General features: G+C 39.3%; 1 protein-coding gene across 1 annotated transcript in view; it reads right to left on the bottom strand.

The window, feature by feature from the left end:
* The window catches only part of PCB (Pyruvate carboxylase), a 293,805-nt gene that overhangs the window by 35,413 nt on the left and 235,819 nt on the right, over positions 1-22,573 (bottom strand). Inside the window, exons 12-13 of the mRNA XM_068229657.1 lie at positions 5,454-5,835; positions 2,137-2,377 (exon numbers count right to left, since the gene is read on the bottom strand). Coding sequence (XP_068085758.1) covers positions 2,137-2,377; positions 5,454-5,835 — 623 coding nt within the window. The remainder of the gene's footprint in view (positions 1-2,136; positions 2,378-5,453; positions 5,836-22,573) is intronic.

Raw genomic sequence — 22,573 nt, 5'->3', positions numbered from 1 at the left:
TTTCTCCTCTTACTAGGCACAGCCATGTCTATTATCCTGTACCTCTCCTTGATCTACCTGTGACCTTGATCTTTATTACAGGTTAACAGACAAGTTCAATAATATCCAATGCAAGAGATGCTCTAACCTATGGACATGTCCATTATGGACCACAACAGACTTATTATATGTAAAATTATAAACTCAGAGAATACTGGCTAGAATAAATAACCAAAGACCTACACAAACTGAACATCATAGAAGACATTAAAATACATTGTGGAACCTTGGAAACATGACAAATTTACACAGAAACCTAAATTAAGAAAACTTGTAAGAAATAGTCAGAAGAACACAAGAAACAACAAAGAAAATTTGTGAAAGAGATTTTGAGAGGACAAGAAGGTAAAAGCCACCAAGTCAAGTAACAGGTTCCAATACTTCCTTTGAATTGATAAACCAAATGAAACCAGATGGTGCAACAGTCCCAAAGTGCCTTGGCCTACCAAGCAACTGCTGCTTAGACAGACAGCCTGCAGATTACGAGGTGTCGTATGACCGGCACAAAGAATCCTCTTGGCTTTACCGAGCTCGATAGCTCCAGTCGCTTAAGTGCGGCCAGTATCCAGTAATCTCGAGATAGTAGGTTCGAACCCCACTCTCGGCAGCCCTTAAAATGGTTTCCCATGGTTTCCCATTTTCACACCAGGCAAATGCTGGGGCTGTACCACGGCCGGTTCCTTCCCACTCCTAGCCCTTTCCTGTCCCTTCGTAGCCATAAGACTTATCTGTGTCAGAGTGATGTAAAGCAAGAAAAAAAACAACTTGGCTTTCTAGACCGGTTGAATGGGCAAAACCAATAATAATATTAGCCTTTTCACTTTGGCGTACTGAGAGGGGAAGTGCAGCCTTGACAATGAGCCTGGTGCACCTGGCTTTGCCCGTTGTATTGGATACTTCCTGCTCTCCGCTTTCTCGATCACATCCTTTTGTTTAAACAATATCTGTATTTTCCAGGCTTGTAGGCCGTTGTCCAGGTTCTGACATTTCACCAAAAACTGCGTTCAACATTTTCAGGTGTTCTGAATGATTCTGATGGCTTCGAAACTCTCAGTGAAATGGAGCAGTCTCTAATTAGTTGCCGTCTCCCAGCTCCAGTCAAGACTTTTGGCGTGTTCCATGACGGACCACTATTTACACCAACTGCGACCGCAGATGTTATTAAAAGAGCACTGGCAAAGCCGCAAGTGGAGCCAAAAGCAGACAAAGCTTCACCTTTCGAAAGAAGGGTTCCACCTCCATATTTTATTAAATACAGTTACATTCATCAGCTCTCCGTGCTGACGGGAAGGGTATCAAAGGTATACAACAAATAGTGCAAATAGTTTTTTTTTTTTTTTTTAAAGCAAGGAAAATGTCCATTCGGCACTCTATGCTGTATTATGTTGACATGTAAGAGATCTTTGGTGTACCATTTAGTGTTTGCCCAACAAGATTAATTAAAACTTGGTCAAAGCTTGCTGGACAGATCAGTTTCTCTGCTAACTGGTAGGTAAAGTGGAATTCTTAAAAAGATACAAAAGCAGCTCATAGAGTGCCAAATTAAGATACCTATACAGGATGTCTTTGAAAAAGGTTTCAGTACTTACAGAAGAGGCAGCACGCAATAAACCAAGGAAAAAAGGTTCCAATAATTTTTGGAAGGTCGTATGCAACAAAAGACAGAAATACGCTCCTACCTTTAAAAATTATCGTAAACCTACTAGCGTGTTTTGATATGGTCTTATTATGTAGAAGGGGCATATCTTGCACTCCCGAGCACTGTCATGAAACAAATTTGAAACCATTGTAAATAGACAACTGATGCAGTACATTGTGCGTGTGCGATGTAGGGTGGAAGGCTGCATTGCAATGGACGCCGGTCACATCGAGTACGTATTGTGAAGAGTAGATCAAAGACATGGTAGTGGACGGACCATAACTCTGTGAAGATATTGGGTCTGCGACCAATGTTTATAGGACATTATTTGTTGACCTCCTCTGTACATTTTGGAACCTTTTACATGGACACACTGTATATGGTAGCTAATTCTATACATTTTTTATTATTATTATTACTATGTAAATGTATTTGGTTTCCATCAGAGTACTTCTTACCTTGATGCTGAGAATGTGTGTTCCTGCCCTAACTAGTTCGTCGGCAAGTTTTGTGTAATACTTGAGGTCATATTTTGTTCGTGTTGGATCGGACACATCTCCGGTGTACGAGATGGCTGCCTCTACGACACCACCAGCTTTTCCTGCTGCCTCCATACCGAGGATCAGGTTTGGCAGGTAGTTGAGCGAGTCGAACACTCTGAAGATGTCCATTCCGCACTGTACCGACAGATCACAGAACCTGTTGCAAAACATAGAAACACAGTCAAACTCCAGTCAAAATAGCTATTTCATATCATTTAGAAGTCATACTGTGGCAGAATTAATCAATGATACAAACATACATACATCTTCATTACAGACTATTACTAGGGTGACCAACCGTCCGGCAAAATGTCCTTTTATAATACTTGCCCTCTGTCCGGCAGGCATTTATTATTTGCTAGTAAACATCTGGCTTTTTGTATTTCGTGTTCTTAGTTATTCAGTTTCCTATCGTTTTCTCTGTTGCAGAGCTATTTTTTTTTTTAATTCCTCTATTTCAGTCCATATTCTGGATACCTCTGTCAGAATAAGTAATTTACTTGCTTGGTTATTTGACTGAAAAGAAAGAAGCTGTAAGCAAGAAAATGAAGGTATTCTGGCGCCAAAGAAAACTGAAATCGTGATGAATGAAACTATGATTTCGTCAGTCATAAATCTTACAATGCAATCACAAATTGCACCAATCCATTCATGTTCTCCCTCCCTACCCCAGTTTTCAGATGAACTTAGATGGGTATTCACCAAAATAAGCTTTTATGATATGATGGAAAATAAATTTATGCCTCTTAAAGTCAAACTGTTCCTGGTTTTTATGAAATGTGCATTTAATATCTATTAAAGTAGAGTAACCCTATGATGGAAGAATTGAAGTGTTTCCAATGGATGAAGCTTCATAGTATGAAAAACATTCAGTTTGAAGATGTTCTACCTTGTCTCAAGTATTTGCAATCTAAAGGTGCAATAACCTAAACTTTTTGACCAATTTTGCAATGTTCAGAATTAAACTAGGAGTTCCAAAACTGATAAACATACATTAGATAAGCAGCGATGTGAGTTTTCCAAATGTAGCCCTGACATTGAAACATTTATTGAGCTGGTTAAAATTTGACAGTAGCAGAGCAATTGTTAAAAGAGTATTTTCCCTGATCAATACTCTGTGGTCAGAAGAAAGAAACCGTTTGCGGACTGAGTTGGTTAAGGGTATTTTAATCGTAAAGTACAACTTTAAGATCATGCCATGTGGAGAGTTTTACTATTATTTATTACAAGAAAACAATTCATCTTTGCTGTTGAAAGTGGGTGCAGATTATAAGTATCAGCAAAAAATAGCTACAACTTCAGCTCTTCATCAACATAACAATAATAATGTATGTAATACTAAACTTTGTATTTAATATTTAAAATTCCATTTGTCCTCCATTCCTATGAAAAGTCCTTTTATTAAGAGTCTGTCTTCCATTTGAAAATTTCGAGTTGGTCACCCTAACTATTACGGTATGCCTTTTCACATCCACTCTGCAAGCCTCTGTGAATTAACTACATGTCTCCACAATCCTCTATGGCCTTCTTTAGTTCCTCACCTCTTATCTTTCAATTGTTAAAAACGAAGTCTATGCTTTGGTGTTCCTTTGCTTTTCTTACCCTCCATGACAGAGTTCCTAATTTTCCTAGGTAACCTATCCTCTTCCATTCGGCACACAAGACTCCACCACCAAAGTCAGTTGATACACACAGGTTCATCCATCTAGGTCATTCCTAATTTAGCCTGTACTTGGCCGTAGCGACTATCCTTGTCCTTGTTCACATTCTTGCTTGTTTTATTCCTTCAAGCTTATGAATAAGATATCCTGGGTCAACCCAGCTTTTGCTCCCATGCAGCAGAGTTGGTTTGATTTTTCTATTTTAACGAGTTGCTTTACTTTATAATTGTTAGGCTCCTCAGTCTGCCGAAACTCAACACGACTCGACTCTACTTCATCCATTCACTTTTCCAGATTCTCTCTGGGTAGGGTAGTGTACCAAAGCCCTCCACCTTACTCGATCCTTCCACCATTCCTTCTCTAGTACTTCAATGCCATCGACTCCTCTATTTGCAATACAGTCCACAACGAAAGCTTCTCCACATCATTCTAGGCCATCCCCTAGACCTCTTTCCAGTCACTGCATCCATGAATATTCTCTTTGGTACTCTCTCTCCAGGCATTCTCATCATGTGTCCAAACCATTTTAGCTTTGCTATATCAATCTCTTCTTGAAGTTTACACATTCCCACGCTTCTCTTTATTTCCTCATTTCGTATTCTATCTTGTCTTGTCTTTCCCTGTATGCTCCTCAAGAACCTCATTTCAGCTGCTTTTATCTTACTTTGATTCCACTTAGTCAACGTCCAAATTGCTGAAGCATAGGTCAGTATAGGTTTATAATAGGACGAGTATAAAACCTTCTTGCACTTCAATGGCACATCCTTGATCCATACAATGTCTTTCACACACTGGTAGAAACTTGCAGACCATTATATTCTTAAATCGATTTCTCCATCCAAATTTCCATCTTTTGACATCACGCTGCCCAAATATTAAAATTTTTTCACAACTTCAAGAGGTTCATTTCTTATTTTTATCACTCCCCTGGATTTTCTTTTATTTCTCGTCATGATCAAGGACTTGGTTTCCGCAGTACTAATCTTCATTCCAAAATTTCTTATCTCTTCATTCCATAAATCAACTTGTGTCTGAATTTCCTCTTCATTATCTTCCCAAATTACAATGTCATCAGCAAAGAGCATAGACTTTACTTGCTCACCCATAATCTTCTCCTTGATATTATGTAGAATTCTATCCATGATGATAATGAAGAGTAAGGGAGATAATACACTCCCCTGTCTTAAGCCTGTCTCAACTCTGAACCATTCAGTTTGACGCACTTTGGTTCTAACACAGCTTTTGCAATTTTGATACAATGCTATTACCATCTGCATTGTTTCATTCCCAATCTGTGCCTCTGTCAATGTTTTCCATACCAAATTCCTTTTCAATATCTATAAACGTTACTACCAATGTCCTTTCCATGACAAGTGTACTGAAGCCTGCAGAAACTAACTTTGATTAAATGAATTTATAAACTACCTTAAAGAGAAAACATATGGTAACAATATTACACCTGAAAAAGCCATCCAAAGCTCTTTACAGAGTTGCAGCTCTGTCTGTGTTTCAATATTATTTTTCACTGGATTCTTCAAAATTATTATATTAGTTATAAAACCATCTACTTACTTGTGAACCACATTGTCCGGGTAATTGGTGTACCCCACGGCATTCGCACCACGGAGCAACATCTGGAATGGTATGTTAGGGATGAGCTTGCGCATGTCTTCTAGCCGCTCCCAGGGGCACTCATGGAGGAAGCGCAGTGCGACATCGAAGGTCGCTCCACCCCAGTTCTCCAGAGCAAACAGCTGGTTGAAGTTATGCGCTACATACGGGGAGATACGGAGTAGGTCGTGGGATCGAACTCGAGTGGCCAAGAGGGACTGGTGAGCATCACGGAACGTCGTATCCATGAGCAGCAGTCCCTTGTGGTTTCTGACGGCTTTTGCAAAACCAGAAGGTCCTTCGGTTTTCAGTATATGCCGCAAGCCTTGAGGTGGTTCCAGGCCTGGAAACAAAAACAGAATGAAGGAAATATGGCAACACTAGACAATCTAAATGGAATTTAGTAATGAAGAAAGAACAACTCAAGAACAGATTATAACCTAATAATACAAACATACTTAATGTTAATTTTCAATTTGAATACAACAGGCCCTGTTTATCCAAATTTCTTTAATCTGGATATCTGGTTTACCCCAACCAAGTATGCAGGTAATACTGTATTTTTACATTAAACTTGCTCTACAAAATAACTGTTTTAAATCCAAGATGAATGATCTTTTACATGTTTAAGAAGAGTTCATTGACAAAACAAAATTTCTGTTAATTCTAAGATTAGTATGAAATACTATGAAATACTTTGAAAAGATTTTCAGTTGAAATTAAAATTATTTTGTTGTTGTTTGTCAAATTCTTTTCATGTGAATCATTCTGAGAGTGTTACTTTGTTATGCTTGTTTATGAAAAATAAGCCTGGGTTTGTAACCCTGAATTTACTTTCAAACAAAATAACATTTTCTCTTTTTGGAAAACCTTTGGACCGAATAAGTTTTTGTCAGGGCAGAGGTTCCATTGGTGTAGACAAGGGTTCCCCTTGTCCACTGTTTTATTGACTGAAATGATGTACAGCACTCTATAAATATACAGGTGTAGAAAAACTTTCTTTCATAAATAAAAATTAATTTATGAAAAGTTTTTCCGCACCCTGCACTGCATGGACCGTATGTACATCAATTGTTAAATTAAGATAAGCTCTTTGCTTTGTGCTGTTAATAGCATTCTAAAAATATAATAAAATGTGTATACAGTGTTATTTTAGCTGTTAGCCAAAAAATCAATCAATCAATCAATCAATCAATCAATCAATCAAAACTGATATGGATTTAGGGCAGTTGCCAAGGTGGCATTTTCCCTATCTGTTGTTTACCTAGATTTTTCTTAAAAAATTGCAAAGAATTTGAAAATTTATCGAACACTTCCCTTGGTAAATTATTCCAATCCTCTTCAATTCCAGCTTTATCTTCATATTGTGATCTTTCCTATTTTTAAAGACACCATTCAAACTTATTCATCTACTAATGTCATTCCACGCCATCTCTCCACCTCGTCTTCTTTCTCGCAAGTCTTCCCAGCCCAAACTTTGCAATATTTTCATAACGCTACTCTTTTGTCAGAAATCACCCAGAACAAATAGAGCTGTTTTCCTTTGGAATTTTTCCAGTTTTTGAATCAAGTAATCTTGGTGAGGGTCCCATCCACCATAACCATGCTCTAGTTGGGGTCTTACTAGAGAATTATATGCCCTTTCCTTTACATCCTTACTACAAATCCTAAACATCCTCATAACCATGTCCAGATATGTACCCTTTATTTACAATACCATTTATGTGACAAACCCAATGAAGATCTTTTGTTATGTTAACACCTAGGACTTATGGTGATTCCCATGAGGAACTTTCATCCTATCAATGCTGTAAATAAAATGGAGAGGACTTTTCCTATTCGTGACAGTCACAACCTGACTTTTGACCCTCTTTATCATCATACCATTCATTGCCTGCCGTCAATCCCACAACTTTGTCGAGGTCTTTTTGCAGTCTTTTTCTGGAGATCTTTTCCGAGGCCTTATTCCGGATTAGCCTGATTTTTGGCCTTCCAGATCACTGTCCTATTTGAGCTGGATAAATAGGACTCTATTGTGCCACAACAAAATCATGCATTAATTGGTGCAGTTTTTATAAATTAAGAAAACTGAGGAATTTGGTGAGTTGAATATAAAAAGAGAGAAAAAATGGATAAAATAAACAAAGAATTCAATTACCGTAGTTTCCACAATCTGATTTTTGTGTCTTTCCTCTGACATTCTTGAAAAGTGTGTATTTCTCCTCATGAGACAATTTCATACAGGGTTAACCACAATGTGGCTCAGAATAGTGCTGATAGAGACGTGCATGGACTGTTTTACGGATTGTCTAATTTCCTTCTTCTAAAAAAAACTTTGAAACCAATACATAACAAATTGGATGGTAATTTGAATAGCTCGTAACTACTAAGAGCGAGAATGCAAAGCTTCCATCTTTCTCTATCATGCTCAGCTCTTTCATACTTAATTTCTGCAGAAAGTGAATGTGCTGGACAAAATTTAGGAGATAAAAAGATTCATCACAGTAAAACAAAGCACCACTACAATGTTTGAACTTTTTTTTTTAAGTGCCAGGGCGTGAACACACAACTCTACAACTGGTTTCACTACCTTACAACATGCCTCTATTCTAGATATTAACATTCAACATTGCAGTCCATAACAACAGACAGGCAAAACATATTCATACCTGTAAATGAATGGCTCAGAGAGGAGCTGGCTGAATAGAGGAGCTTTGCTTCTATGCTTAAGGCTGTGGAATTGAAACCCAGCATGGCCAGTTGGCATTTAAATGTACTTAAATTTGAGAGGCTTATGTTCAGTAGGTTTATTAGGATATTAAAGAAACCTGACCAGGGTAACTTGGGCTTATATTAAGACTGAAGGAATTTGAAGAAACATTAAACACTGATATTCATTCATAATCGATTCTGGCAAACTGTGGACCACGTAAATAATTCGTCATGATTTCAGTTTTCTTTGGCGCCAGAATACCTTTTTCTCTTGCTTACAGCTTCTTTATTTTCAGTCGTCCAGTGTTGTTTCTCCCTGGTCTCTATTTCTGGCTCTAGAAACCTCTCAAATGTGTGTATTTTGTTTCTGAAAGTGGTTCTGTTGTGGATGTCTTAATCCATGATGTTCATTTCTTGCAGGTCCTTCTTGCTGTTAACAAACCATTTGTGATAAGAATTGCCTTTCTTATTGGACTTGTTGAAATGGTTAAAAATGTTCTTAGCAAGTCTGTCATCTGGCATGTTTGAAATACGTCCAAAGAATTTAACCCTTCGTTTGCATACTGTATCTGGAATCTTGTTCCATGTTTTGTATACTTCTTTGTTACTGCATAGTCAGTATGTATCAGCACATTTATTATTATTATTATTATTATTATTATTATTCATCATTTTACAGTTCCAGTTTCCCGGGTACTGTTGGCGAGCCTCTTCCACTCTGTCTTATTGAGATACGTTCTGTTGTTAATGACGCCCTCCAGTGTCCTTCCCCGATCTGCATTGTCCAACTTTACTGTGTCCATCTAGTGGGTTCTTGGTCATCCCACCAACCGTTTTCCTGCCACACGTCTCTCCAGTCCTTGTTGGCTCCATCCTCATTACATCCCTAAAGCACCTCAATCTGGACATGCTGACCCGACCTAAGAATGATGCCTCAATCCCAGCTTCCTTTCTAACCATGTCATTCCTTAACTTTTCCAGTTTTGTATTTTTGAATTGTGGATCTCAGGAACTTCATCTCAGATGCCTGCAACCTTGATGGGTCATTCTTAGTAAGGTTGCAGGTTTTGATACCATAGATTAATATCTGAATGAAGTACTGACCGAACATCACCAGCTTTTGATTTTGATGGTACTTTGGGATCCCAGACGAGTGTTTGTACTTGCTAGTAAAGTGGGAGCTCTTCTGCCCTCTATTTGCTACCTCCTTTGTGGCTAGTGTGTCTCCAGATACCAGTACCAGTATTTGTAAAGTTTTCCACACTTTCCAGTAGATGGTTTCCTAGCATAATGTTCACTGGTCTTCCCTCTCTGTTCATTGCCATCTCTATTGTTTTGGGTTCGCTTATCTTGAAATTGAATTCTTGGAACTTAACCTTCCATTCATTGAGTCTCAACTGTACTTGTACATCAGTTTCTCCCAAATCATATATCATCATCATATATCATCATCATCATCATCATCATCATCATCATGTCTCTCGAGTCCTTATTGGCTCCATCCTCATTAAATGCCCAAACCACCTCAATCTGAACATGCTGACCCAATCTAACAACAATGTCTCAATCCCTCCTACATGAACTTCTATCTTGTTACCACTTATCTTCCATTTCTTCTCCCATTTTGAACTCTCCCTATTCAAGTCTTTTTCTATCTGCTTTATCCAGCGATCTCTAGGTCTGCCTTGATGTTTTTTCCTTCATCATTCTTTCAAGACAAGTCTTGGGGTTTCTTATGAATTCCATTCTCATCATTCTCATAATGTGGTCAAATATTTCAGTCTTGATTCTTCAAGAACATCAAGCACACTCTGTTGTAGCCCTGGCTGGAGGTGGCCTGATTTGTTTTAGATTGTTCCCCTTCTGGTCTTCTACAGGATGTATCAAAATTATACTGACCAAAAAGAAAAACTCTGGGATACCCTTCGTGTTATACAAAGAACAATGGCACAATCAAATTGGCAGAGAAAGTTTTTCTTTTCCCAGAAAATAAGGTTATATTGTTACTTCTGGGTGCGCAGTTCACATTGACGAACTCGCCATATTTGCTGTGCCAGAGTGCAAATTGCTGCCCACTGCTGTGCTTTAGGGATGTATGATAGGCTGATAGAGATAGAATGCTCTGCACGAATGCACAAGTTTGTTCGTACGACTCATACAAGCAACATCCACAGTTTGTTCATTAAGCAGCCATAATTGCACACACAGTACAAGAAAACACAGTAATTAAGACACACATGTCAGTCAAGGAATACACCCGATCATTTCTCGTCTCACCTGCTGGTCTCTGTAACGTTTTTTTAAATTATTTAATATGTGCAAAAATGCACGACTGCCACCACATGATCGTACATTCCATTACTCACAGTATTGCAAAAAGAATTAAATACTGAACAAAAGAAACAATATGCCCAATGGTCTGATTACAATAAATCTTCAATACTGTTGCCCTCCAGCCTTCTACTTCAATCTTCACATAACAAGTGAAGTCCATGGTAGTTAAATCGGCTAAGCATGGAGGCCATTTAACTGGTCCACCACGGCATACCCAAATAGTGATCATTTAAGTGCTGTGTGTCACAGCGAGTGAAATGCGGTGGAGCTCCACTATGACACAGCCATATTCGCTGCCGAATACCCAGAGGAACATCTTTGAATAATCCAGGCAGTGCAGTGATTCAACCGAGAAATGGTAGGATTCCTCAACATTCCGGCGAGGAGGAAGGACATGCGGCCCAAGTAAATAGTCGCCAACAATGCCAACCCAAATATGGAATGTTGGAATGTGAGCGCTGCTGTCACATGAGGGTTTTCTTCCACCCTCTTTCATGCAGTTGCCTGACAATGGACACGAAGGTTGAATGATGAGGTTGGCAGTGATTAAGATGCCGGATGCCGGCTTCTCTCCCGTTGCCATTTGCTGCACCATAGAAGAAATGGCTTTTCTTTTTTTTTTTTTTTTTTCTTTTTTTTTTTTGTATAATTAAGATACAGCCTCTATATGGTTGACCTACAGAACTTCATTTCTGTTTCTTTTTGCTGACTTGCTCCTACTGGTCAGGGTTACAGCTTCTAGACCACATGCCAGAATGAGTAGCAACTAGATTTTATAAAGTTTCACTCTTTTTTTCGGGGGGGGGGGAGCTTTTGTCTCATACTAACGGGAAAATAGAACTGTAGAAGGTTACAGCTGCTTTAATCCTGCTGCTAATTTAATTTATAACTCTACTGTCAAATGACAGAACATATCCAAGGTATCTGAAGTGCTGAGCAATTTTAAGCTCATACTGTCCAAGTCTTGTCAGTCGTTCTGCTTGGTCTCAGTTTTTTTTTTTTTTTTAATGAGAGAAAAGAGTAGTATATTTGTGCAAAAATGTTATATCTTGATTACATGCCAAGAAAGTGTAATTTTCAACACTACTGTGATTTAAGACATCATGAAGGCTTCTTTCGAGGCATTTGGGCTACAGACCATCTCAAAAACAAAATTACATTACTTTCCTCATTTGAATCTCAATGAAAATTGCAAGTTAGAGTGTTGATTCCTATCTTTATTGTAACTGTCCTCATTCCCTTTATTACAGTCTGTTGTGATAGAATAGTATTCTTTATGCACCTATATATGCACAGCAGTGAACCTTTTTACTGACAATGAGTATTACCAGGTGGGTTGGCTGTGCGGTTAGGGACGCGCAGCTGTGAGCTCACATCCGGGAGATAGTGGGTTCGAATCCCACTGTCCACAGCCCTGAAGATGGTTTTCCGTGGTTTCCCATTTTCACACCAGGCAAATGCTGCGGCTGTACCTTAATTAAGGGCACGGCCGCTTCCTTCCCATTCCTAGGCCTTTCCTGTCCCATTGTCGCCAAAAGACCTATCTGTGTCGGTGCGACGTAAAGCAAAAAAAAAAAAAAAAAAAAGACAATGAGTAGATAAACTGGTGTGTGTTAACTAGCTAAGAAACATCTACGTTAATGTGCTCCTTCCTTTTGGATGTCCTTGAATTTGGGAGATTTAGAAAAAAATTTAGTCAGGCTTGACCTTGATGCGTGATCCTTTAAAACAACAATCATAGTTAACAAAGTTTCAAGCAATCTCTTTTTAGGGTCAGGAAGTGCATCTTCTCCATGACAACATTCTTAAGCATCGGTGCCTGCTGGTCTCAAAGTTAAGCAACAAGCACGGAACTTCTGTAATCCAACATCCTCCTCATTTACCTGACATAGCTCCTGTATTTTTTACCTCTTTCAAAATATGAAAGGAAATTTCTGAAGAAGAATTTTGCAGAGGCAATTATGGAGAGTTACAAAATAGGACTTCCAACAGCATTTCTGGAAGCTGACGAACTGTGTTGTCACCCAGGGAATAACTTTGAATGTGATTATGTATTGGTGTTTTAAACTACGGTACCCATTGTAACGAACTGTGTGCCAAGTCCATAAACTTCTGGATACTACCTCCTATGCTAACCTATTCTGAAAATATAATATGAGGTACATTATCTAAAGTATTATTTTTAAATTTTAATGTGTCAGGCAATGCTGCTCAAAGGATCTATTCTACACTATTACTACTATAACAGTAATTATCATAGCAGTCAATCCAAAAGCCTTATGCCAAATTCTATTCAAGGAGACTTGCTTAGAGTACTACAGTGTAAGCATTTTCTTTAAAAAGAAAAAAGAAAAAAAAAAAAACAGCTACAGGTACCATGAACAGAAATAATATAGTTATTATATAATAATATACATACTGCATATCATTCCATTCTTCTCCATGAAACAGAAGAAGGTATGAACACAATATAACCATTAATAACATAAAATTATGAGCAAGGATAATTTAAAACATAGTCCATGAACTTAAATGTATAAATGAGGAAACAAAACAAAAACTTTATCACTATATACAAGAGGGAAAAGTGGACAGGAAAGCCACTTCATCTTCCAATAGCACACAAATACCACAACAAAAAAGGCAATTATCTCAATTTTAAAATTTCTTTAAAAGTATTAATTTGCAGAGTTAGATTAAAAAATGTCTTGTGTTTCTCATTCATTGAAGTCATTTATAAAATTCCGGTTCCCTATAACTTTGAGTTGGGAATCAAACTGATAAAAATAAATTCACTTAAGAAAATCTACTTCAGTTACATTTTTATAAAAAAATAACACAAAAATCTATATAAAAAATTGTAAAATTATGATACTACACCACAAGTCATCAAACCAAAGGTGCTTTATGCCTCCAAAACCCTGATAATTGGCAGCAGGTCACAAATTAAAAAATATCAAGAAACAAGCGAGAAAATTCTTAGAAAAATCCTAGGTCCGAAACATAAAAAACCACTTGAAGTTTATCTAATCACAAAAAAAAAAAAATCACAGTAAGAAAAAGAATAGAATGGAAAATAACAGGCTGACAAAAAGAAACTTCTATACCCTAAAAAACTGCAATATTTGTTTAGTGGAAATAAACAAAGATCTAAAAGAAATTGGTATTACTGAAGAAATAATTCAAGACAGAACAACATTTAGAAGCTTAGTAAACAAATATAAATTTGCAGAGAAAGAAAATAAACAGGATGGACAGAAGAATGTAGAACAGAACTCATAATACCAATATAGTTGGTCCATTATTGCACATTAAAATTTTCCAGCTAACTCACTCCTGGTTGCCACTTATTTACCAACTGATGAGCCCAACTTAACACACTGGGACAAAACACTGCCAACCAGCAATGAGTTAGCTGGAAAATGTTGATGTCCAGTAATGGACCAACTATATTAGTATTATAAATTTTCTCATTCAGGACAAATATTTCAAGTTTCCTATGGAAATCAACATTTATATCGAACGGAACTCAGTCAACAAATGAAGAGATATTGAGAAGAATAGAAGAAACAATGTACTAAATAAGTTTAAAAGTGCTCCTTAGTTGGGCGTCAACAGCTTCAGGCAGAGGAACTGCCCCCAGGGAGGGTGATGGCCCTTCAGTGGAGGAAATGTCTCTGGAACCCATTTTGTTGGAGGGCTGCAGCTTCAACAGAACTGACTTGAGGCCGAAGAGGACTTCACGAGCCAAAAGGGCTCAAGGTCAGATAGTCGCATGCAGAGCTGGACCAGCGGTACGGATGCGATACTGCGATGCAGAACGCAATGGAAAACCACCGCATTATGAATTATTCCTAGTACAATCAACATGGCTGAAAACACAAAAAACACGGCCCTCAGTCCCGGCAGACCTTAGATGGTCAGAGGGTGCTTAGGATCTCCGGGTCAGCTATCAAGATTGCGGCATGGAATGCAAGAAGTATGTTTGAAATAGGAAAGATTGGTAATACCATCCACGAAATGAAGAGGATGCACTTAAGACATCCTGGGAAATCAGCGAGATGCGTTGGCCAGGTTCAGGACAGTGTACTATAGGCAAGCACACTGTATACTATGCTGGAAATGACGACACCAATCACCGTCAAGGGGTGGCTGTTATTGTGTCGCAAGCTGTAAACCGTGCCGCACGAAACTTTGTACCATACTCAGACAGAATAGCCCTACTGCAGCTCCAGGCCAGTCCAGTCAATGTCAACATCATACAAGTGTACGCACCCACAGCTGACAAAGATGATGTTGAGGTGGAGGAATTCTACAATCAGGTCAAAAGTGTGCTGGACATCACAAAAAAACAGGAGATGAACATCATTCTCGGAGACTTCAATGCGAAGATCGGAAAAGGCAGAGTCAGTAACATGGTCGGACCATTTGGTTTGGGCTTTAGAAACGAGAGGGGCAGTTGGCTAGTGCAGTTCAGCCAGGAAGAACATCTTGTCATGCTTAATACTTGGTTCAAACTACCAGCCAGGCGACTCTACACCTGGAAGTCACCTCAAAATACCACAGAACACATCGTCCAAAACCAGACTGATTTCATTCTGGTGAACCAGTGCTTCCACAACAGTTTCAAATCGTTTAAAACCTACCCTGGAGCAGTCATCAGATCAGACCATAACCCTGTGGTGGCATGTATCCAACTGCGCTTCAAGACAGTTTGTAATACCATGAAACCTGCGAGGATAGACATCAGCAAGATCAAGAATGAAGAGATTCGTAAGAGGATTAAGCATGACCTATCTAAAGGTTTCGATAAAATGAACGTTGATACAGGCATAGGTCTTGTGGACAGAAATGAAAGATTCTAACAGGCATGGGGAAACAACATTTAACACGTGATAAAAAGATCAAGAAACAACCGTGAATGACCGATGCGATACTGGAACTCATAGATGAGCGGCGGAAATGGAAAATCCGAGAGATAAATAAATACAACCAAGTGCATAAAGAAATTAAGAGGAAGATTGTGGCTGCAAAAGAACAGTGGATGACAGAAAGATGTCAAGAGGTAGAAATCCTGCAGCAAAAGAATGACACTTTTAATCTACACAAAAAAATAGAAGGAGTGCCTTGGGTTATATCGCAATAGAGGTTATCATGTTCTGGTGGATAAGAACAACCGCATTGTGACTGACATCACTGACAAACTCAGGGTCTGGAAGTCATATATAGAAGAACTGTTCAATGATGATAGACCACACAAACATGGTGTGAACGAGGCGAACACAGGTCCTGCCATTTTGAAGGACGAGGTGTCATCTGCCAAACGAAGAATGGAAAGGCCCCTGGACCTGATGAAGTGCATGCAGAACAACTCTCACTCCTGGACGACAATACACAATACACCTAATACACAAAATAGTTTAAGAGTATGGTTCAATTTGTATATACATGTATTTTAAAATGATGTTAATATAGATTTGTATAACCCCTTGTAACAGTTTTCCCTTTGGCTGATGATGGCAAATACAGTTACCGAAACTGGTCCCTATGTTGAAATCTAATAAATATGTGATGTATAAATGACTTCACACTGTTGTAGTATTGAATAGGTGGAAACAATTACCCTCACTCCTTAATGTAAATGGTGTCGGTATTCTGACAGAGCTATTCAACAAAATCCACTCAACTGGAATAATTCCAGAAGACTGGCTTAGGTTCACTTTTATCACTCTCCCCAAAAAGGCAAATGCCAGACGATGCAAAGAGCACAGAACCATCAGTCTGATGAGCCATATCCTAAAGATATTCTTAAAGATCATTCATTGCAGAATCCATGCTAAGTGTGAAAAAGTGATAACTGAAACACAGTTCGGATTCAGGAATGGTCTTGGGACTAGAGATGCACTTTTCTGTATTCAAGTACTTGTCCAGCGTTGCTTGGAAATGAACAAGGATGTCAATGCATGTTTCATAGACTACGAAAAGGCATTTGATAAAGTCCAGCACAGGTAGTTGATGGAAATTCTGCAGAACATCGGACTTCACAACCAAGATTTTTGGATTATTGCCAACTTGCACTGGGGTCAGAAATCAGCAATCAAGATTGAGAAAAACCTGTCAGAAGAAATAGACATCCACCGTGGCGTTCGACAAGGTTGCATATTATCACCTCTACTCTTCAACATTTACTCAGAGGCTATCCTTGCTGAAGTTCTCGAATAACCGTCTACCATAGGCATCATTATCAACGGGGAACGTCTAAACAATCTCCGTTATGCTGACGACACAGTATTGATAGACAATGCAGAAGACCGTCAAGTATTATTAGAGAAAGTGAATGTTGCTTGCAACAACAGAGGACTGAAGATAAACATTAAGAAAACCCAGTTCATGGTCGTCCGTAAACGGCAAGACGTCCACGTGCAGCTCACTCTCGACAATGAACCCATCACTAGGATTCACCAATACCCGTATCTAGGATGTTACCCCAACCAGAAATGGGACTGCAGCCAAGAAATACATGCGAGAAGCATCTTCATGCAGATGATGAAACGGCTCAACAACCGCAACCTACAACTAAACCTAAGGCTCTGTCTGGTCCGTGCCTACATCTTTCCCACATTACTTTATGTAATGGAAGGCTAGACACTTACTCAAGCCCTCTGTACAAGACTGGAAGCATTCTAAATATGACTGTACAGATGGATGCTTCGCATTTTGTGGACAGACAGAATCCGGAATTCTGAGGTGTTGGATCGACTTGGAAAGAAGACTGAAGTCATGCTGACCATTGAAAGGCGGAAGCTGGAATACTTCGGCCATATAATGCGGAATGATAAGTACAGAATCCTGCAGCTTGTTATCCAAGGAAGAATAGAAGGACGTAGGAGTCCTGGTAGACAACGAACTCTATGGATGAAGAACCTTGTAGACTGGTATGGGTTGGACACAATGTCTCTGTTCCATGTCGCTGCATCCAAATTCAAGATCGCCATGTTGAACGCCAACCTTCGCTAGAAGGTGGCACATTAAGAAGAAGAACATAGTAGAGTCCCGGTAATCTGAAAGTTTGGTTAATCTATAAGGGGCAGTCAAATGAAAACCGAATACCAGTCATAACACACGTTCTGCGCTAAAGGTGGTAACAATGTTGTTACGTATCGCTACCGCCATCGCTATGGTAGGAGAACTGCATAGTGACAACTCACAGGTGCACACAGTTAGGTTATGTCTTTGCTGGTGCGCGGGCTGGTCTAGTGTGTTTGTCCAGCTGTAGAAATGGAGGCAAGCAAAGAAGAGCAGAAAAGTGTGTTGTTTTCTGGTAGCTGAGTGCGCTGGAGTACACCAAACTCATCATTGCATGTCTGCTGTGTATGACGAACACTGCATGACCATGACGAGTGTGCATGAGTGGCATAGGAGATTCCGAGAAGGGCGGATGTTGTTCTTATTGTAATTTAATATGAATAATCATTCCTATTCATCATAAATATCAGTGACTGATGACTTATTTAGTAAGTGTCTTTTGCCATAATGTTTGGAACTTGCTGGATGATTCAATACTAAGCCAGCGTCTCGTTAAGCATCACATCAGAAGGGTAGCTGTTGAGTGTTGCTCGGTGTGGCACATGGCATGTTCGAAGGCAGCCACAGCATCTGAACTTGAAACAAGTTGCTCACTTTAGTCATCTGCTTTGTCATTGTTTTCTTCCTCATGAACCCCAGAATCTAGCTGCAACCATAGCCACAAGGCATAAAATAGGAGAGGGCCTATTAGAGTGAAGGGACTGCCTGGCCGAGGCAGTAAAGGCGTGCTCGGTTCGCCCGGAAGGACGTGGGTTCGAATTCCCATCAGGAAGTCATAACATTTAAGAAACAAGATTTCCACTTCCAGAGGTGCACATGGCCCTGAGGTTCACTCAGCCTACACCAAAAATGAGTACCAGGTTAATTCCTGGGGGCAAAGGCGGCCAGGTGTAGAGCTAACCACTCCACCCCATCAAGTGCCGAGGTTACGGATAGTGGAAGCCTTTACCTTCCACCCCTCCAAGGGCCTTCATGGCCTGTACGGAGATGATTTTGCTTTGCTTTGCTTTCCTATTAGAGTGAAGTACAGAGACAACTTTCTATGCCCCAAGACCGCTACAGAAGCTGCGAAGGCCCTACAGAAATCCTGGAAAACGACAGCTAACAGAGCTGTGCTAAAGACATTAAAGGCAGCTGTGACAAAGTAGTGATGGGACATTCGATTCATTTTACTGAATCGATTCATTTGATTCCGTTCACGTTACTGAATCGATACAGTGTTCCGATTCACGGCTCATTGGTCACCGCTCCTACTGCATCTGTGTAGTATGTGCTGGTAAGACAGCAGCAACAGCATTCAGTGCTCGCAGCTGCCATCTGGTCTTCATACTATGAACTCCTTTCTCAGAAAAAATGCTAGTTACTCTAATACATCGAAGGTTTCCAGTGACGCAGGGTGGGAAAGGTTAGGATTAGGAAGGTAGCAGCCATGACCTGAATTAAGGTACAGTCCCAGCATTTCCTGGTGTGAAAATGGGAAAACTACGGAAAAACCATCTTAACGGCTGCCGACGGTGGGACTCGAACTCACCATCCCCCGAATGCAAGCGCATAGCCACGCGATATTAACCGCACGACAACTCGCTCAGTCATTTAAAAAAAAAAATATTTTTCTATCAGCTGAGGATTTTTTTTAATAGTCATATTTTGTATAGGCCACCCGAGATGTACTGTAGCCCGCTGGTTTTCTGATTCAACATACTGTTATTGCGTCTGTCCACATATGATTGAAGTCTTGTGCAACGATGTGACATATGAACTGAGAGAATACTGAGCCGTTCTTCCCAATATAAAACAGGTACTTTTGAGTGGTCATAAGCATGACTCATAGTCATAGGGCAGACTAGAGTCGAGTTTAATTGTCAAATGTCAACTAAGTTATAATACTAAGATCCATTAAACTAATAAATAGTATAACCTAATAGCCTACCTACTTACTAGCTACTTCAGAATTATGTTGTGACTACCTTTTTAACACTGCAAATAAATCCATCTATTATTTAAACCTCCCTGTAAGAAGAGGACAGTGAATGCAAATGGGTATTATTTTCAAATGAGCTGAGCTCGAGAGTCCATTATAGCATACGATTCTTTCAGTGTAGCATGGCTCACTGTATGTCTCGCTGCAGTGAGCCGATAAGGAGCCGTGTGTATCTTGTGTCTCACTCAGCTGCGCTCGTTCACGATTCTTTCGATGTGCCATGGCTCACTGTATGTCTCGCTGCAGCGGAAGCTCGGCTCTCCGTGTGTCCAGTGAGCCGATAAGGAGCCGTGTGTATCATGTGTCTCACTGAGCCGCGCTCGTTCACGATTCTTTCGATGTGCCATGATTCACTGATTCTCTGTCTCGCTGCAGCGGAAGCTCGGCTCCCCGTCAACGTCCAGTGAGTGCGCCACTCAGCACTGTCCGCTGGGAGTAAGCTGAATCATGTGCCGTGAGCTCGCCGTTCCTGTGAATTGATTCACTCGGACACTTGAATGAATCGATACACTGCTTCGAATCATACATTCAGTAGCCAACACTATGACAAAGAACAATATTTGGTATGGCAAAACAGGTGGGTGGAGCACCCATTTTTTATTTTTTTCTTAGGAATAAGTGAAAATAGAAACCACTGCCCTGTGACAAAGGAGGGCTTTAAGGACTATGGGGGTAAACCCCAAAGAGAAAATCTGGTCCTCGAGGTTGAAGGCTGGGCTTTAGAGTTGACGACCCTATCCTGGAAAACAACCGCTGTTGCAAGACCTGCGGAGGCCAAGGCTATAAGACTATAGTAACACAGCAGAATAACAACTTCTTATTAATGGCGTATGGCCTTCGGAGAAGCTTGGTGCAGGTCTATTGAGTTGACTCCCTTGGGCGACCTGCACATCTGTGAGGGTGAAGATAACACAACATCCAGTCTGCAGGGCAGAGGAAATGATCACTGAAGGGTAATTCCCGACCCAGCTGAGAATCAAACCCTGACCAAAGGCCAGCTGGATCTTCTGCAAGTTAAAAGTCTGCTTCAGTTATTTTGTACACTCTGATGATGACCAATTTCTGAAACATAACTTCTATAATAACATTTCTATTCAAAGACATATTTTTTTTTGCACCACCGAAAGATAAACTTTCCATTGTTTTCCTCTGGACAAGGTTTTCCATTAGCAAATGACACTGTGCATGCAAAACTGACATTGTATGGTGCTTTCAATGACATCAACAGCATTGTATTCCCTCGACCTTGAAGTGAGGAGGGTTCATTACAGGTTAACTTCCTTTCCCTCGAGCCATGTTTTATTGAAATTGGAGCGATTTTACTACAAGGTAAAGTGAATTGACAAAATGTAACTGAAGTATGGATACTCTGCCTACGAAACCTGCATTGAGATGGTGGTAGTGGTGATTTTTTTTTTTTTTTTTTTTTTTAAGAGAAAAGACAACTAGGTAACCACCCTCTCTGAACAAATTACGTGGAAAAGAAATTTAAAATAAACTATATATTCAAAGGAGGATTTTGAAAATGAATTGAAAAATAAAATGAAAGATATTTTATTTAGCCCAAACACTAATGTGTCAAAAGGAAATATAAGTTCTCTGAGTGACAGAACACTTGAAATTTATCTGCCCTTTGTTAATCCAGTCTCTCACAAAAAGTGAATGATGAGATAAGCAGTACTCACATCATCAGGGTAGGAGTTCATATTTGTGGAGTAAATAATATTCACTCAAAAATGGTGATAGAGTCTAATTAAATATTGAAAAATAAGTGTTAATATTCTCTGAAAAAAATAAATTACACAAACCTGGAAAAGGAATATAAAAAGTCTGAAAAAGAAAGCATCATAAAAACTGCCATTTTGTTAGTGAACTGAACATATTATCAGCCAAATACAAGAATAAAAAATGCCAACATTTGAAACAGCTTACACTAATAAACAGTTATTGAAGCAGCAAGTAGCAAGTGCAAGAGTGCAAATTGACACACAATATTTAGAGGCCCACTAAAAAATCTACAGGCCCACTTCCCTTACCTGATTTGCTGCTAATAGTGAGGCTGATGTGATTTCGTGAGAAACTAATTTTGAATGATTTTTTTTTTCAAGCCAATCAATTTTCTCAAAGAAGTCTCTTGCACCTGTCCAGACCTAAAATTTCTTTCATCCTTTATAAGGCCTACCTGCATTACTGGTGACGTACTTTCGACTGGAGTCACCTTTATACTTTCCATCTGTTCACTGACGATCCGTGTGCTCAACTTACAGGAAACACTAGCACGAAAAAAGTTGCATGGAACAATTACTTTTGATGCACTACTACAGTCAATGCTTTCTATATTATTGGAAATATTTTGTCTCTTCCCAAAGATGGACAAAATATTTTTTTGATGTGATGCAACGCTGGTTACTGCAGCAAACTCATTAAATGTAATTTCTTAAACAAAACTCAGAAATGAGAAATAACGTACAACTGCGTACAAAGGACACAATGCCACCTGCTTGCTTACTCCAGTACGCACTCGTTGGTGAACCAAGATTTTTGGCGGAAATGTATCTGGTCACACATACCTATCAGAAAGTTCAGGTCTAACTAACTAATAGTCGTCACAAGATAACACAAAGTGCAGCAATAATCACCAACAAGACAAAGACCGTTAACTATCTCGTCAGTGAAATACCGTATATTCTCTTGAACTGTGTACTAACAAAATTTACAAGGCTATCGTATTACTTATATCAAGATTACCACCTTCGTTACAGGTGCTATGGATCTTGAAGTGCTAGGTATTGTTTACAAAATACCATATCTAGTACGAACATAAAAACTGCATGTAATAAACTGTCTATACAAGTATTCTACCAACGAACAACTACAGATTTAAAAAAAAAAAAAAAATAATAATAAGGAATATTATTTCCTGGTTCCGCCAACCCAAATAAGAAACAAAGTAAAATCTGACTTACAA

The sequence above is a fragment of the Anabrus simplex genome, chromosome 11 (assembly GCF_040414725.1).
Source record: "Anabrus simplex isolate iqAnaSimp1 chromosome 11, ASM4041472v1, whole genome shotgun sequence".
NCBI lineage: Eukaryota > Metazoa > Arthropoda > Insecta > Orthoptera > Tettigoniidae > Anabrus > Anabrus simplex.
Note: the sequence above shows the minus strand (reverse complement) of the source record. Positions and strands in the feature narration are given on the sequence as shown.